The sequence below is a fragment of the Schistosoma mansoni genome, chromosome W, assembly GCF_000237925.1.
Source record: "Schistosoma mansoni strain Puerto Rico chromosome W, complete genome".
Classification (NCBI taxonomy): domain Eukaryota; kingdom Metazoa; phylum Platyhelminthes; class Trematoda; order Strigeidida; family Schistosomatidae; genus Schistosoma; species Schistosoma mansoni.
The window spans coordinates 46,654,023-46,673,483 of NC_031502.1; the positions used below are offsets into that span (position 1 = coordinate 46,654,023).

The 19,461-nt window shown below is 35.9% G+C and overlaps 1 protein-coding gene across 1 annotated transcript in view; it reads left to right on the forward strand.

Moving 5' to 3' along the window:
- Positions 1-219: 219 nt before the first annotated feature.
- The window catches only part of Smp_198450 (hypothetical protein), a gene marked incomplete at both ends in the record, with an annotated part of 32,960 nt that continues 13,718 nt past the window's right edge, over positions 220-19,461 (forward strand). The window contains 6 exons of the mRNA XM_018789910.1: positions 220-271; positions 2,394-2,559; positions 3,785-3,863; positions 8,187-8,429; positions 15,032-15,175; positions 15,315-15,822. Coding sequence (XP_018655305.1) covers positions 220-271; positions 2,394-2,559; positions 3,785-3,863; positions 8,187-8,429; positions 15,032-15,175; positions 15,315-15,822 — 1,192 coding nt within the window. The remainder of the gene's footprint in view (positions 272-2,393; positions 2,560-3,784; positions 3,864-8,186; positions 8,430-15,031; positions 15,176-15,314; positions 15,823-19,461) is intronic.

Consider the following 19,461-nt stretch of genomic DNA (forward strand, 5'->3'; position numbering starts at 1 on the left):
TCATTTGTTACTGTTTTATGATAATGAAGTCATAACCGTTGAAGGATTATACAAATGTACGCTTATATGTATGTTAATGAGTATATAACTTTTGTTGAGAATGAAATAATCCAGTTACTCTTTTTCCAGAGTCGTATTGCAATTGAGTCAATAGTGATAGGGGGGTATTTTCATGTTGCTATCACTTTAGTCTGGCCCCAAGTGATGTTACTTTCTAATATGGATACTGATCTATTTCTCAATTCAAATATTTATATACTTATTCAATTTTGTAAGTTACTTTGTTTTTTCATAACTTGCTATTAAAATATATAATAGAAAATCTGGCCAACTAGCTTAACTTTTTAGAATCTCTCACCTTGATTTTTATCTTTCAGCATTTTGAAGTGAGCTTTTGAAATATTGCGAAAGTAACCACCATTTCAATAAAGTATTTGTCATTAACTTTAAGTATGCTTACTTATTGCTGAATGGAATCTACATTGAAATAAAACATTTAACCGTTAACGGAAGTTCACAGTACATATACAATACAGTTGTTATTACCGTTATAAAATATCTTTCTATCTGAGGTTTGTGTTTAGAAATCAGTGCTGGTAATTAGTATTTGTTGTCTCGTCTAAAAATTCCAGATTTGTCAGTTGACTAGTTTATCTTCACCTTTAGTATGTATGTGTAAATCCAAGGAGGAATGCAAATAAACTTGATCAATTCATTTAATGCTCAGTTATACGATTCAAAGTTTTATCCATTTGTCAGTCGAATGTGTCATTTCATTTCATTTGTGAAATGACACATTCGACTGACAAATCATCGTTGTCTCCGAAGGATTGCTGACATCCAGTGGCAACACCATGTTAGTAATACAGAGGTTCGGCATCGTGTGTTCGGGCGCAAAGACGATAATTCAATTGGTGTCACCATCTTGAAACATCGACTTCGGTGGCTTGAACATGTTCTACGAATGTCGTCCCAGAGACTTCCACGTCGTGCATTATTTGCCGACTCTGGGACTGGTTGGAAAAAGCGGAGAGGTGGTCAGTGTATGACATGGTGTCGTGGCATGAAAGAGAGCTGCAAAGGGCTAGCTTCTGTTGGTCCTTCACGACTCCCTGGTTGGGGTACGAGAGATGGTGCAACACAGTGGCTAGAGACGTTATCAGATATGGCTCAGAATAGAAGCCAGTGGCGAACCTGCTGTAACCTTCTTTTACTTTCTTCATAAACAGTGGTTAAAACTTTCTTTACTGAGAGAGTTCTTCTGGTTGTACATTTTAGTTCCCCCCCATTACTCTTCCCTTTTTTTCCCTTCTTTTACATATACGCATCTTCCCCCTTTCTCCTTCTATTCTCATTATTTTGTGTGGCGCATATGTGTCCGGTGCCCTTTGTACCAATATGTATGTGATTAAATAAAATAAAATAAATAATTTATCCATTTACCTAATTGTGTTCATTAGTTATCAGTCAGTCAGTTGATTATCTCTAGTGCTGTTGGATATTTTACGGCAGTTGTTACTTCTCCAGAGGCCTGGATAAAGGGTTGGTGTTAATGTGATCTTGAGAATCTAGGGCTTCGGTCGCAAAGCTCAAGGAGTAACTGGTTGGGATTTACCATATATTGCCTTTTCGTGAGTGGTTCGTTCTGTGTTAGCTCCGTAGTTTTCAGGATTAACCACCGCAGACGAAAATTTACAGGACAGGATGAAGATTGCTATGTTTAGGGCCGACATTTTACAACCCCTTCTCTCCGTTGTGGGGCAGCAACATGACTACAGATGTTGGTTGCCTGAGTGGAGCACCTTACTGCCGTCATACCTCTGTAGGGTCAGTAGTACGAATTCGCTCCCGATCCTTAAGTTTGCTACTTGTAGGCTTATTGTTTTCCGACCGACCTATATGAAATCACAGTATCTAGAAGATAAAAGCTTTCGGCTGATATGCTCTAATCAAACGATTACGATATACAGGCCATACCACCAAATCGAAGCAGCATCTATGGTCGGCTTATCATCATTTCGCCCCAAACGTATTAATGCCAAATACAAGCCAGTTAATTTAGGATATTAAAACGCCATAATATCGCAGAACTATTATAAAACATTATTTTCTTAGCATCGTATTCATATATTCCCATTAAAACTCGTTAAATAAATGTGATTTCTGTTCTTATATGATAAGGGTCCTCATGTATGTTCTTTTGCTACCTGTATTCGTGGGTTCGTTACTTAGCTATTGTTTATCCATCTCGTCCATGTTTCCAAAAATGCCTAACTTTTTTCAGTTCCATCATCCATGTTATTTCCATTTTTAATTGAAACTATTGTATTGTTGTAGAACTTCTATACCCCCTATTATTTATTCTCTCTTCATTTTTTGTGTTTCTATTTTAGCTATTTCATGTCTGGTGACCAGTTTAGCTTTAATTCTACCATCCGTATTGAATTTAAATCTAATAAGCCGTGAAATGTCTGGTTATTCTCGTAATTTTGCCAAAATCGGTTTATTACTTTTAACAATAACTTTTAATTCAATTCAGCTTCATCTCAGTTTGTCTGGGTATGTCATCACTTTTTTGTTTTACCACATGTATGTATACATGTAATTTAAAAAGATTATATTCTGTGTCTAAAGGCTATCTTATTATTATTTGATCTTTCCCTTAGCATTGTTTTAACTAAGCGACATTATTTGTTTATTTGAACACATAAATATTGATTCAAAGGGGCACCAAAAACATATGCGCCACACGAGTCACTTGATTTGTGTGTGGGCTGTAATACTTCCCGGGTTCCCAGACCGAAGCAGGTGGTTTTCTTAGGGGGCCACATCCGGAGCCTTCGACCTAAAGGTCTGATCTACAAGACAGTGGAGCACCGTAAGGAGATGCAGTCCTATAATATTCATCATCAAAAACACAACACATTAAAACCATAATGAGTAACAGTTGATAAAGTTAACCAGTTATGCGTTTCTCATATCATATAGGCCACGACGCGCAATGCTGACTAGTGTTGGAGACTGATGGAAGAAAGTTAGGGGCAGCCAAACTAAAAACGTGGCATCAATCCATAAAGTCATTAAATTGCTGTCTGAGCCATGTTGGTAGATGCATACTACTTGCTCAGCGTTCGCGCAACTATTGAAACCAGTGATTGGAGACTCTGGGTGACATGGCTCCTAATCGATCACAATGGCGTAGGTGTATACACTCTTTTTTTGCTATCATTAAAGTAACTTTCTATGAATTCGGTTTTCCTTTTGTTATGCTAATGGGTTATGGCAACTTGAACCGATGCACATATGTACCTGGTCCTACGTTGTATGTGGCTTGACTGACTGACTCTCATATCGCAGTATATAACTTATTCCAATACTGTGTTGATTGTCATCAGTTTCCAGGTAAAAGTATTTCAGTCCGAGTTGCTATCCAGGACTAGTTAACTCTTGTATGTGTATATCCGTAAAAATAATTAAAAAACTTGGACGTTGCCTTTATTATTATTATTATCATCACTACGACTACTACTATTATTGTCATTATCATGATCAGTATTATGATTATTAATCTGAGAGATACATTTAAGTTCTCAATAAATTACATTTAGAAATTCTCCAATCAACAATTATGGTTTCTTTTGCGTTTTCTGTTTTTCTTCATGAAAATATTTAGTGCTGTTGTCTACGTCGTAACTATTCCTACTTGTGTATTATGCATAATTTGGATGATATGTTTATTCATATATTTATTCTCTTATGCAACATTGGACTTATATCCTATTAGTGTATTTGTGTATACACTTCAGAATGTAATTTATCCTGGCTTATTCATTCTGTCTGTTGCATTCATCTCTATGATATCAGTAAGTTAATCTATTTTATTTTTGATATGCTTGAACTAAATCGATTCCGCGGTAACGAACGAAAGCCAATGACACAATGACACGACAAGCTATTCTAATCTGTTGTCCCAGGCCCCGCTAACTAGATGAAGAAGTCCAAGGCAAGTAGGGGAATATATATATTCCGTAAGCAGCCGAGTACAAGCAATCAAATAAGGGAAAAAGTCAAGCGCATTTATACAGCAACAAATTGTCCTTGAGCATCATTAATAAATAGCACACACAAAGAAGCAATGAACCAATAGCGTTTAAGATAGTTTACAAGTGGGAAATATGACGTGAAGGTAAAAAGAGCGCGTTTGGCGCGAAAACAGCTAAATTCAAATTTCCAAAATAAAATTACAAAACTAAGCCATTTACCAAGTAAGTTCTGGGGATTTGACATCCCCAACACCTCCCCTTTTTAGTAACGGACATTTTTTGGGTCCACCTGCATTCTAACTGTCTGTCGCTGTTGGCGCAGTGACCATCTTCGGGACCGTAGATCGACCTTTTGTGTTTCTTCTTGTGTAGGGGCGACCGGCAGATTGAACGTATCTAACAATATGTCCAGCGGGATCTTTCCGCCATTTACCAAGTAAGTTCTGGGGATTTGACATCCCCAACAATTTTTAAAATAATGGTAAATTAATAGTTTATCAAATAAGTATTTATTGTTTAATTGGATGATAGGTTCCTTCGTGAATTGACATCGTTTTTTTACTGCTGAGAACTAGAAGGTGTATTGAAAAATAAATAGTTTTGAATTTATCAGAACTATGAAATTTCGCACGGATCTAATCAGTTCCCGGGCGTTACAGTCTTATCTCTGTTCGTAGTCAAATGATGACCTTCAAAATTTATTGCATATTGGCTACACCTCGTATACCTACATTTACTTGTGTACACTTATATGATCGTATATAATCTAATCTATTTTCAGTAATATTTAAAGTATTGTAGCAATTGATTCATCAGATCATGTTTTATTTCACATATTCCCTAGATTCGTAGCTCATTTTTTACTTCAGATAAATTCTAACTTGTTTCTTTTTTGTCCTAATGGCTGAATACACGCGATGCACCTCGTTAACAATTAAAATCTAGTGTTCTCTGAACAGTGGTTTGGGGTGCATGTTGTTAGCGGTCACTGGAGATTTTCCGGAAACTTGTATTGCTTGCATTACTTTTTGATTACTGTTTCGTTATCATTTCCTTTAGAAGCCTTTAACCTGGCTTACGCAACAAAATGTACAGTGATCATTATTTGAATACTTTTGACAGAATCTGTTTTCGAAATCTTTGTAAATTTGTTACTTTATCATTTTCTATCGATGCCTCAATTACTTACGTACTTATGTCTGTTATCACTCGTGGAGTGTAGACCACTCATCACGATTGTCCAACAACTCTGACCTGGGCTCTCCTTACAATTTGTTTTCAAGTGATACTCACTACTTTAATTTTGCTCCCAACTCCCGACTCAATATGTTCTTTGGTCTTCCCCTTTTGCTTTTGCCTTCAGGATGTCTAGTTGAAGCTTGCCTTGTGATGCAGTTCGATCACAGTGTGTGCCTCGTTCACCTCAAGCGTCTTTCTCTAATTTCTTTTTCGACCGGAAGTTGGTTTGTTCCTTATCAGTCTAAGTTAAAGCCAATGGTGCCTGGTCAACGTATATTGAATATCTTGCATAGACAACCGTTAATAAATGCCTGTACTTTTTTGATGATAGTTGTAGTAGTTCTCGAAGTTTCAGCTCCGTACAGTAGAACTGTATTGACTTCTGTGTTGATGATTCAGATTTTGATATTGTTTGACAGTTGTTTAGAGTTGCAGATGTTCTTCGAATATAGGAATGCTACTTTTGCAGAAGAAAGAGGTTGAAAGGAAGTAATCAGTCTTTTCTGACACCATTTTCCACTTGGAATGCATCTGTGAGCTGTCCTAAATACACAACTTTGCAGTGTAGTTTGTCGTAAGAATTCTGTATGTTGCTGATGATCTCAGTTACACCATAGTGTCGAAGAAGTCTTCACAAGGTTTTCCTATCCACATTGTCAAACTTTCTCATGGTGAAGGAAGTTGATATGTAGTGGTTAATTTCATTCAATTGATTGTTCACCGATGATCCGTACTTTCCCGATTCGGTCTGTGCACGACCGATCCTTATAGAATCCGCCCTGTTAATCTCGAAGCTGGGGGTATGCTTAAACTATATTCTTACTTTTTTAAATAAATGAATTGTAAATTTTTCGATTTATTTTTAAATTATCAGCTCAACGGAATACTCCACCTAGTGTAATTACTTCAATCATCCATAATTCTAAGTGTGGACAAGGTCATAGAACTGTTTAGTGGAGCTAATTACTACATTTTATCGCTGAGAAAATGCTAAGTGTATGCCAAGTCATTCAATAATAGAAAATACCACTAATTGGCACAAAGTCAAGTCATTAGGTGATGATAGTTTTGATAGTCGAACATGTTTTCTTTAATAATATCATTTTTGCTATCTTTTTTCATATATATATATATATATATATATAAAGAAACTTCTAAAAAGAATTTTATGGTAATGTGTATAATATGTTAGATAGTTTCTTTTCTTTTTTTCTAAGAAAAAAGAGTTCACAAACTGGAAACCAATTGATTAAAATAACTTCAAATTCAACTTATCAGATTGTTAACGTGTCTTGTCATACTTTTTGATAGAGTATTTTAGTGGGAAGGTTTTATTAGGACTTACGGGGATAAGGAAAACACAGGTCGTAGATTTGTACGTCATATTGAATTATTATATAGACCTTTATTTGATCGATAATATTTATTCTCCGTCGGATTAATATGGGACTTCAAATGACGTGGGAGTTTCAATTTTCTAGAATTTTATCTGTCTTATAACATTCTGTTCATATAGTATAGTAGCATCTGTATTAGTGGGTTACGAAACATTAATTTTAGCTACAGTTAAATAATGTATTAATTTTGGAATGGTTGGATATTGTATATGGAGCGTAGAGGTGTAGGCTTCGCGTTTTATACCTACATGATAATCATGATAAATCTATAAACGCATGTTTGTTTTGGTTCAAAGCTTAGACCGATTCATTTACGTATCAGCTTCTAAGTTCCTTATGACTGACTGTGTAGCATGCATATTCTATCTTTGTTTTATTACTGTATTTTTTCGATCGATTGTTTTTAGTTTTTTGCTTTCACCATTTTTTTTTTACAAGTCCTCCACTTCTAATATTGGTTCGCTGTTTGTTTCGTATTACAATCCGTTGTAACTCTGGTTGATATCATTTTTCTTAGCACTTAAATGTATCTTGGTATTTCTTGAAACAGTATACTCGTATATTTATAATATGCTACCCATTTGATTTAATTACAACATGAAATATCGATGGTTTGCGAGAACGTTCGGACCACCTATTATTCAACATTGAAAATCCTATAATTAACCTACCGGTTTTAAATTTGTTTGAACTGAATAATTTTGAATGGTGATTGTTCATACTTACGAGCTGTCATAAAAGGATCGCAGATTACTACAATACTAAATACTGTAAAAATCAAACAGAAACATTATATTTCTTGAGATATTTTCCTCTCTATATGCTCTTTGAAAAAAACGATAGACAAATCCTTTGAAATTCAATCACCTTGTATGCGACAGCTGGGAAAATAGTTATAGCATCTAAACTAGTAGAAAACCTTAATGATTGAATGTGTGTGGCGAATACTGACTACTAAAAGTATTTATAAAAGATATTTTGAATAAATACAATTGGAATGCATGGTAAAAAGACATTTGTCGTAATATTGCACAATTGATGCCTCGAGTTCTTTACTTCACTCAGATTTATAGTATTGAATAAAACATTATTGTTATTGTTGTCGGGTACTTTTTTCTATCCAGTAATTTTATACCGAATCAACATTCATAATGACATATGTTAAACTGAAACGTATGTTCACGATCATTTTCCCTAGTTTGCTCCACCTTCTTCCTCCCCATTACCACTTTTTGTTACGAAATCGGGCAATCTACACCAGTAAATTTTGTGTAAATTAAGCTATTCGGTAATAGACACAGCGTTAATTTCTATCGAATAAGTTACTCGTATATCAAAGCCGTTTATTCGAAGCGTAATAGTCTTAATTCTGTACCATATGACCGCGAATCTAATCCATAAAGTTTGTGATATGTTCTTTACATATAGAAAAGTTTAGTTCTTAACTTTCGGTTATCTTATTACTATTATTATTTTACCACCTATGTTTCCTTTCTTACTTTTTTAGATAAATGTACTTCCTCCAGACCTGACTGTATTTTTGCTTTTCTCCATTTTTATATCGTGTATGGTTTGTCTTGTAATTTGGGATATTAATGATAGCTTAATAACCGATCAAATTCGGTGTACGTTAACTAACTGCGAATCTGACATGATGATGACTATTTTCGAAAAAGACGACAATAGCAGTTCATTGAAATCATCGGAAAAATTCTCATCCGTTTCATTGAACAATCCAAGACGTAGTCATGTAGTTGTATGCAATTCATTTTGTGAATTACTTATAAGATTAATTTTGTAAGTTTTGATTTCTTAATGTCTTAAAATTAGAATTTCAAAATTCTTGTTTGTGATGCTTATAGTGTAAAGAGATTATAATGAAAATCAATTACTGGAACAGTAATACTATAACATATTAAGAGACATTATACGGAATAACAACTGACCGAAATTAGATAACTATAACAATTGACTTTGTTTATAGAACTTTCTTGAAAATGTTATAAAAACACTATATTTTAAGTGTTTAGATAAATATTTTGAATAACTGTTTATTCAGTAATGAACTCACATGCACCTTGGTTAATACTGTCATAAGTGTAAGTAAAAAAGCTCTTGCAGTAAATAAATCAATTGTTGTTAAATGCTGTTCTGAATCATTTGCTAAACTGTAAGCTTCCTGTTGATTAAGTGCGACCTCCTGAATACATAACCTTTAATCCTTAAGTGTAATACTGTTGTATCACTTTCTATTTACCTTTAAATACTGAATATCTTATTACTATGTACCTGATTGACTTCCTAATCGTTATTTAATTTTAAACTCAGGAACTCAGTGAATATCATCAACGACATCTTAGAACAATTGAAATAAGTTTTTATCCAGATAAAAAATGTGTTCTTTGAAATATAATATTTATCCTAATAGTTGTTATTATGAAAGTGAAGATAATAATTGCAATTTATGAAATGTTGGATAAAAATGAAGGCGTATAGTAGTATGGTGCATGCTATTTATGTTGACACATGTAAGTAGTATGTAGCAGCAATCGGAAGGGCAATGCCTGCCAGCAGAAGATTTAGAGGGTTGAATTTAAGAGAACAGGAAGGGAAACGAAGAGCAGTTGTAGTAACAACAGAATTAAAAGAATCATGAAGCATGTACACGACAACTGAAATATGATGTTCAAATAATGTATTTAATGTGTGGTTATCATATTTTCACGAAGGCACTCCGTAATTTCGCACTAAACAACAAATTGGTTTTCCCCATCAAAGTTCTCGTTCACTACTGTAATACAGTTGGTCGTACGTAATTTTTAAGTACATATCGTTGTATTAATTGCATTGATGAAATTTGTCTGAGTTATGCAGATCAAATATTAATTATTGCTTTTTGTATTCACCTGGGGCAAGCTTTTGCCCCCAAATGCCCAGCTACGGCCGATGGTGGGAAGAGTTCGCTCTTCCTCTCGAAATACTCTCACATAGCCACGCGTTTATAGCCTCTGCCAGGGAAGTACTACTCACTGTCTTCTCGTGGCAGCGGGGTGTCGTTTACGAAATTGAGAGGACGAAAAGCGAATGTCGGGCGCTTTAATCGGGTCGGTGGACCCGGGAAGTCCACCTAGGGGAGTTGGAAAACCGTGATTCCAAACCAATAGTATACATGGGCTCCAGTATCCTGAAGGAACAAATGGTTTATGAAAATAATCGTTGGTCACCGGCTACCATGGGACTGCATCTCCTTACGTACTCCACTGTCTTGTAGATCAGACCTTTAGGTCAAAGGCTCGGGGTGTGGCCCCCTTCAGAAAACCATGTGTTTCGGTCTGGGCACCTGGACGGTATCACAGCCCTCACACAAATCAAATGAGATTTGTGTGGCGCATATGTATCTGGTGCCCCTTTGTACCAATATTTTGTTTAAATAATAATAATAACCATTACTATTATCATTCTATCTACTTTTATTTTTCAATTTTAATCACATTGTAGACTAACCTGTTCATTAGTTAGTTTATTAGTTTTATTAATATACCTTATTCATCGTTCGGAAGTATCTATGACTGATAATATTTGTCAACTGTATACAATATTCTCATTGGAGATATTTTGTATTGCTCAAATCTCCGTTGGATACCCTCAAAGATGGCTGTGTGACAAGGCAAGTAGTTTTAGATTTATGTCGTTCTCTCTGTGTGTGCGTTATATATTTGGCAGTAAATAATTTAGTGATTTTATTTTTTCATTTTTAAAACAAACATCTAATTAAAATAATTTGGTAACAATACTTATTTCAAATTTGACCATATTTATACCTGAATGTAAAAATTTATTTATTTTAATGTTATGTATACTATGATTCTAGTTAAATTTTTCAAGACATTTCCAAAAATTGCGCAATCACAATTGTTCATCCTGAACACATTCTATCAAGTTTTATTCACTATATAAACACGGCCTTTTTGATCCTAATCTATTCATTGCGACATGTTTTCAATTTGACTATTGAATGACGGTTATGTTCATCATCATTTCATTTGTAATATAGCATTCACTGTGTATATTGTGAGATGGATTACCCTAGTTGTAATCATGAGTTTCTCGTTAGATCAAAGGAATTGTAGTACATAATACACATGTAACATAAAATTCAGTAAACATGGTGGATTCTTTGATATAAGTTTGCAGATTATCGGGTAGTAGAGTTTGTTTATTATATTATACGTGGTTTATTTTAGTTACAATCCGAATGACTAATTTAATGCAACTCACCAAGTACCAATTTATGTCAGTCAGTCACAGCGTAGAACTTCATACATACGTACATCAATTCGAGTTGCCTTACCACATTAGCACAAAGATGCAGTTGTCGATTCAAATTCCATAGTGGTAGAAGCAGTAAGAGTATAATCGATAATCGGAAAGATTAGCATTGGAAGATGTTATTCAAGGACTTTAATCTAGTGAAATAAATTTGAAAGAGGAAAAATGAAAAGGGACTTAAAGAATTCAGAAGATAAGAATTTAGAAAAACACAAAGAGTGAATGCATTTTCACCATCGCAAACGATTTTCAAGGTCCCTAACCATCGATTGTTATCACAACCAGGTAGTCTACACCTACCAGCATGGCTCAGTCCAATTGTCAGTGACTTCATGGATTTGTACCACGTTTTGGTCTGGCCATCCCTAGCTTTCTTCCAACCTACTCCTACACCATAAAACATTGTACGTCGGGGCAGTCGGTGGTTGGGCATACGTAACACGTGTCCCAGCCATCTCAACTGATAAAGTTTCACTACTTCATTAATCCACTTGCCATCCTTACCTAGTACCCGTTTCCTAACGACTGCATTACTTACTCCGTGGTCCCAGGATACACGAGTAATGCTTCGAAGACACCTATGATCGAAAACCAGTAGCCTACGAATATCCTCTACTTTTACCGGCCATGTTTCACTGCCATAAAGTAGGACGGAACGAACTGATGCACAGTAAACCCGTCCTTTTGTTGCTAGACGGATATCTCGCCTACGCCATAAATGACGAAAGTTGGCGAAGGCTAGACGAGCCTTCTGTATCCGTACTGAGATTTCGTTACACACCAGACCATAAGAGCTGATGAGACTCCTAAGATAAGTGAAGCGGTCAACTACTTCACTCCCTATCATTAGTTCAGGTGCCGATGCAACCTAATCCTGAAGTAACATTTTGCACTTCGAGGGGGAGAATCGCATCCCGAACATGCCTGCATAGTTGCTTATAGTGGTCAGAGGACTCTGCATTTTGTCAGCGTCTTCACCAAATAAAACTATGTCATCGGCGTATTCTAAACCAACAAGTGAGTCTCCCGGTAAAAGTTCAACTCCTTGAGATTGAGGTGATAAAAGTGTTATCTCTAAAAGCATGTCAACGACAAAGTTAAACAAGGATGGGGAGAGTGGACAGCCCTGACGAACATCACTTGAGGTAATCAATTCTAATGACAGTTCGCCATAGGCTCTAACTCGACCAGTTGTGTTCGAGTAGAGAGCCTTTATGAGGTTAATGTACTTCTTTGGTACTCCTTTCACTGACAAACACTGCCATAGAACCTCACGATCAACAGAGTCAAATGCCGCCTTAAGGTCAAGAAATGATACTATTGTGGGACGTCTGAATGTGTGTCTATGTTGTAGGACCTGACGTAGAGTGAATATCTGGTCTATACAACCACGTCCAGGTCGGAAACCAGCCTGGTTTTCTCTAGTCTGTTCTTCACAAGCTTTGGTTAGACGTTCAAGTATTATTGAAGCTAATATTTTAGACACTATATTGGTCAAACTGATCCCTCTGTGATTGTCACAGGAGAACGTTTGTCCTTTCTTATAGACTGGCACAATCAGTGATTGAGACCAGTCAGATGGAATTACGTCCAGTTCCCAGGTTCTACCTAAGACCTCAGTCAATTTCGCTGCTAGTACTGAACCACCATCTTTAAAAATCTCATGGGTAAACCTGTCAGGGCCTGCTGCTCTCCGTCACTTCAGATTTCCCATAGCTTTTTCAACCTCGGAAAGAGTTGGAGGACTTCCATTAACTTGCCATTTAATGCGACTGGAGGTCGTGGGAAACCGAAGTGTGACTAAAGGCCAGTTGAACTGATCCCTAGAGTGTTCTGCTCATCGATCCAATCTCCTGGATTGAGAATGAATAATATGTCCATCTTTTTGCTATATAGTTTCGCTGACAGTTGGGTTCCTAATACCGGTTTCTTTAACAAGTCTGAACAGTTGTCTGCTGTTGCATATTGCCTCTGCCTTTTCCATCTCTCTTGCTTTCGCTACCCACCACTGTTCACGGTCATTGCACAGGCTTCTTGTTAACCTGCGTTTAAGTTGACTCGGCTCTTCGTTATGTTCAGAGCCAGATGGGATGAGTTTTCGAGCATCTATCAGTGCGGTAGATGCTGCTGAGATCCAGTGTTTCTCCCCAACCTTGTGGTTTGCCGTATTAGCAGATACCACTGCTGTCATTCCACGCTGTCTCGGGGTGGGCACAACTTACATGTCTGCCTAACTGTTTTTCTAGTTGTTCCTGAAATGTAATCTCAGCTTGGCTATTATTAAGTGGAACTTCAAGAGGCTTCCTTGCAGCGTCTTTCCTACGTTCAGTAACACACAGACAGATACGCGCTCGCACTAGAGCATGATATGAGTCTAAGCATGTGTCCAGAATGAGCGAGTCTTCTATCGAGCCCCTCCATCGGTGGCTGATAGCGATATAATCTAGTGGAGCAGCGAACGGACGACAGTCTACTGGGATCCAGTCTAAAAGTGCTAGTTTTTCCCCTAGGACTCAAGGTTATACCTACTCCAGAGAGGTCACGGGATGCAGCATCAGGGATTCCAGATACACGAAGCGTGAATCGAGTTGGTTCTTTATTTTGACATGGTAAGGTGAAATGAATGACGCCACTCGGACCCTGTATGCGCGTTTTGGAGACGCAGCACACAGCGATGGTGCGAGATTCTAAAGTCCTAGCTAAGGAAGCCTGTTGTCCTATTTGACACAATGTTCGGACGTTAAGAGCTCCTATATGTAGTTTGAAGCTTGGTTTCAGGATACCAGGAATAACGTTCCACGTACTCGAATCGTTTGCCCTAGTGATGCGAGGTGTTAAAAGGACATGAGAAGGGTTAATGGTGGAGATAAGAAAGTTATTAGGTGTAGGAAGGATTTGAATGTGACCAACTTGGTCTCGTGTGTTGTTACGGGTATAAGGGCTAATATCACTTCCCGGCTGCCCACTCCGTGGAAGGGTATTTCCTGAGGGCTCCGAAAAGGAAGTTGGATTAATGTTAATCTTAACGACCTGGGAGCGTGACCGCAGAGCCCAAGGGACAACTGCTTGAGGCCGGTCGCGCATGGCCTTTTTGTCGGAGGTTTTTGACGTATTAGCTCCGTTTTTCAAATAGTCTTACCGCCGTAGACGGATATCTGTGAGGTGTGACATTTCTAGGGTTGACTTTTTCTAACCCCTCCTCTTCTTGTGAGAAGGCAGCATCACTGCAGATGCTGATTGTCCAAGGGCATCACCTTACTGCTGTCACACTCCTCTACAGTCAACAGTACGGCTTCGCCCTCAGACCTTGAGTTGCTGCTTTCAATCTTAGCATTCTGCAATCGACCTACCTGGCATGGTATAACCTACAGGAACATATGTTCCAGTCAGCATAGCTCGGTTGGGTCATCATGATAGGCAAGCCTGACCACCACGTCAAGGTAACAGCTACGGTCGGGACCAATTTATATATATTCGGTTTTCAACCACATTGTTCGTGTAAGAGCTGTATGCACCAAAGTAGGTCGAGTGAATCTAACAGCTAAGGTTTATTAGTTTTAATTTATCAAGTTTTTTCTGGTTAAGTGTGTCAATGAAATATCGGTCAAATAATAACCACACACTATTGGAGAGAGAGAGAGAGAGGAATGTATAGATATTTCTCTATTCGGTCTAGCCATTTAATCTTTTTTCTCACTCGAGTAGCCGGTCGGGTTTGTGTATCAAAATCCGGACCGGAAGCCTTACAGCATAACAAAAATAATGATAAATATATGGATTATTACTTTTTATAGTAGGTTTTCTATGTATACATCTTGAAACTGAAATGTTACTAACGGTGGCAATCTCTAATTATACTACTGAAAAAAGAAACTTATCAACGATACTATTAGGCCGTCCCTGATTTTGATTGTTTTCCTAAGCTAATTTTAATCTTCAATTATTTAAATGTTTCTATTTATATTCATTGATCGACACATTCTTATTTTATTAAATTCCTTAGTGTTTTTTTTCAAATTTCAGGTTCGATGTCGGTCTATTCAACTCATTGACAATAATTCCAATGGTGTTTTAGTATTTATTCTAATATCTATGGTCAACGTTTGTATTATATTATCAGTTATCCTTCGTTATCAGTTCTGTCCAAGTTTCTCTACTGAAATAGAAGTAGGTCGTTTGAGATACAAAACACTATTTTTTCAGTTTATTTCAATTGTATTGAACTATATAATACTGTATTATATATATATATATATATATATATTTCTAGACTCTTTTAATATACATTTGTTTAATTTTTTTATAGATATTCTTTCTTCCATGGATCATCTTCACTTTTCATGGTAAACAACTTCATCGATATCGTCATGTTTTAGCATTAACCTGTTTCACTATTCTTTTAGTGTACATGGTGTTTATTCATTCACCGATTGTGAAAGGTTATGCACCATCTTTACCAACATTTGATCGTCAATTTTTCGGTAGAACAAATTCACCATTATATTATTGGAGTGAATTTTTATTAACTATTGCATTATGTCCATTGCATGTACTATTTCTCGCAGATCAGTCTAATATAACTACACAAGCTCTAGTTGATATACTTTTCTTTAATCAATTAAGTCAATCACATACACATAAACAACATTCAACTACTTCATTATCATCAATTGTATGCTTCAAATGTATAAAATTTCAAATAGCATATACTTTAAGTTATATCTTTTCATGCATCTTGTATACAGCTTATGGATTATTACCATTCTGCATAAGTTATTGGTTTGTAGCCAGTTCATTGGCATCGGCTATTTTCGGTTTGTATAGTTTCATTATTTGTTCTTATTTATTAATTCGTGTAGATATTGTCACAGACTACTATTCTTATTATTCGTACACATAAAAGAAATTTTATTTGATGTGTTTCTCTTCTACTTATCATTATTTCCATTATTATTACGAATGCATTTTTTATGACTTTGTTATCCTTTTCAATTTTATTATTCTTCTGTACATCTGTAAATATAGATTTTGTACTAGAAATTAATAATAATAATATATGTTGTAATGTATTCAACTTTCTCCGTTTTCTCCAAATCATCAGTCGTTTTGTATGTATGTATGTGTCAGGATTGTTATATTTTGTGAAGAATCTTATATACTTCAGACAGTAATTTTCAACTACCGATTGAAATAAACTGAAATTACACATTCCAAACTAAAGAGTACTGAACATCTAAGACTTCTCAGCATTCCTCACCTATAGTGTTGAACTCAAGGCTCCCATCGTACCATATACATTTAGGTCTCTGATATAAAAATTTTTGTTTTACATTTTTATATTTCATAACTTTGTAATGAATGCAATTTTTATCTCTTGTAACTGGTTTATAACCACTGATAATTTTCCATTGATGAATGTAAGTTTTCATGATTATTCTTGAGTCTGTTATATATTCTTTTTCGATGTCACAGATGTTTTCTTTAATAAATTTCTGATTATTGCCATTGACTGTAGAAAATCAACATTGTCAGTATGTATTTAAATCTAAAAGCTCAACACTTTAAAATGCTATTCACTGAAAAGTGTCTGTGAATGTCGTACTAAGCATCACACTGATGAGTTCATATGTACCTATTTAGGATTTTTGTCGATTTTTAAGATTTTCATGTATGTAATTCACATTTAGATGTAAAGACTACATTACTACTCTATTTTAAGGTTTCTGCTGTCTGCTTCTGAAGAATGCAATCATTAAAGATTCCCTGCATTTGTTCCATGTGTCGTGGTATTTTTTTACTGGTTAGTTATTTATATTATTATTATATGCTATAATAATGAGGCGATGTGAAGATGGTACTGGATTGTGGTCTTCGAATTTCTTTTTAATATTCAATGTTTCAAGTTAGACATTATAAATGATTGTGCTAATTTACTGTTTTATCTTATTTATAGATGTATTCACGTATTCTTTGTTAAGAACAGCAATTAACATAAAAAAAATGTCCTTTATAAGGTAACTGTCATTTACATTCATTAAGATGACGCATAATCAGACGACAAATAACTCATTATGACCTGCTTGAAATTTATGGTAGAATCTAAATGCTTCGTTTAATAAAAATAAATATCATGAAAGAGAAGTAAAGTCATAAGGAATATATTTTTACACCGAAATCATCATTCTGACACATTCTTCAGTGGCCTTGAAAAGTTTTCAAAATAAAAATTGAGAATGACATAAGGGATCTTAGTTATCGATTTACACATCAAAATCTATCTCAATCCCTCTATATTTTCTTTTTTAACTGTGTGTGCAATTGAAGGCTGTTTAATAAGACTGTCATGATTTTCTTGACTATAATCAAGCAGCAGACGCGTAAGTTGTAATCTAAAAATATAGGCATTATATCCTAGAGATTTTGGGGGTGGGACTTTTTCTATGCCAAGAGCACTTTGGTGAACTCTGTATCTTCATTCACATTTATTAAAAAGATAGTTAGCACAGCCAAGTTGTCAAGTTTCGAGTGATTTACTAAGCAACTCACAATTGTATTTTCCAAGTTTTTAAGGTAAACTCGGACAAACCTGGTCGATATCTAAAAGGTACATTCAACCACCAAATCATTTTCTCACACGTAAGGCTATCCTAAAATAATGTGACCTCATAGTTCTACTCACTTTCTATCTTGTACATAGTTTACCACTAATTGATAAAAAGGTGCACTATTTTCTATTACATAAATTTGACTGCAACTGGCTATTGTTCAACAACTTTCATGGATTTATAATCCTAGAGTATGAAAAGGAAGTTATCATGATCAGATCCGCTAAAACATTCATTTGGGAATATCAATTGGTGGTATTCGCATTTGAGTCATTAACAGATATAAATGTTCAAGTATAGCGACTATATTATGTAAATTCGTTAGTTTTAGATTTATGGAAAGTATTGTTAGGCGATGATGTGTGATTGATTGAATAAAGTCACTGCTAGAGCAGCAAATAAGAAACTTTTAGTAACACGAAAACATCACTAGCGATAATCCGATGACAAATCAAAGTAATATTTTTGTTAAAATAATCACGTTCGTAGCTGTGTATGAGACAAGCGAATTCCTAAACAAAATACTTAGGTTTATTATAGTTTCTGCCCATAACGAATCTAAACTCTTATGAAACTGAATGTACACATCTTACTAGAGATTAGAAAACTTTCTTCATGACAGTCTCTGTAACTTTTATTTTACAGTATGTTCTGTAGGATGTGAGTTGTGATTAGGAAACGCTTGACCAGTATATTCGCTATTGACCAGATTAAATTTATTACCCCATATGTGAACCTGAAGTTGTATATCATCGGTTCCGAATACTGATTAGGTCTTTTGAATACAGATTTTGTATCTAACTGTAATGTTATGGTTAGACTCGTCAATTGTTACCACATATTTACTATCAGACTACGTGAAATCACTTTGATTGCTCTTTGCCAGGTTTAATCTTTAGCTTTATTTTGTTTTATAACTTAACTAAACTTCTTTATTATATTTTCCCAATTATGATGTATAAACTCATACTCATTGAAAATAATCAGAAGTAGTACTAGTATTTTCACAATGAAAATGAGTTTATGAGTATTCATTACGCTATATGTGTTGTCATAAAATAATGAACCTGAAATTTGTACATTATATTCGTCGTAGAATAATCGCAATTGGGGTGATATAATAAGCTGCCCCCAAACACCCTGGTACGGCCGAGAGTGAGGAGAGTCCGCTCTCCCTCTCACATGGCCACGCGTATATAGCCTCTGCCAGGGAAGTCTTACTCACTGCCTTCTCGTGGCGCGGGTGTTGTTTACAAAATCGAGAGGAGGAAAAGCGAACGTTCGGCGCTTTAACTGGGCTGGTGGACACGGAAAGTTCACCTAGGGGAGTTGGAAAACCCTGATTCCAAACCAATGGTTCACATGGGCCCTAGGGTCCTGCAGGAATAAGTGGCGTATGAACCAATTGTTGGTCACCGGCTACCATGGGACTGCATCTCCTTACGATGCTCCACTGCTTTATGGATCAGACTTTTAGGTCGAAGGCTCCGGGTGTGGCCCCCTAAGAAAACCACCTGCTTCGGTCTGGGCACCCGGGCAGTATCACAGCCCATATGTATTCGGTGCCCCTTTGTACCAATATTTCTATGTTTAAATAAATAGATATAATAAGCTAGTCAGAAGTAACCTGAAGGTCAAATGCATATCATTGGCTAAGAAATTGATTGATTTTCTAAGGGGTAGAGATGTGTGTATATAATTGAGCATTTGTGCATATCATTCGGTAGCCCAATGGATTTTTCTCCTTCATTCTTGTGTTCTCGCCCAAGTATTCAGCTTGGGGTTGGCGTGTAGCACGTCGTGTATCAGTATCAGATTTCGGACACCGTCCATCATAACACACTAAAC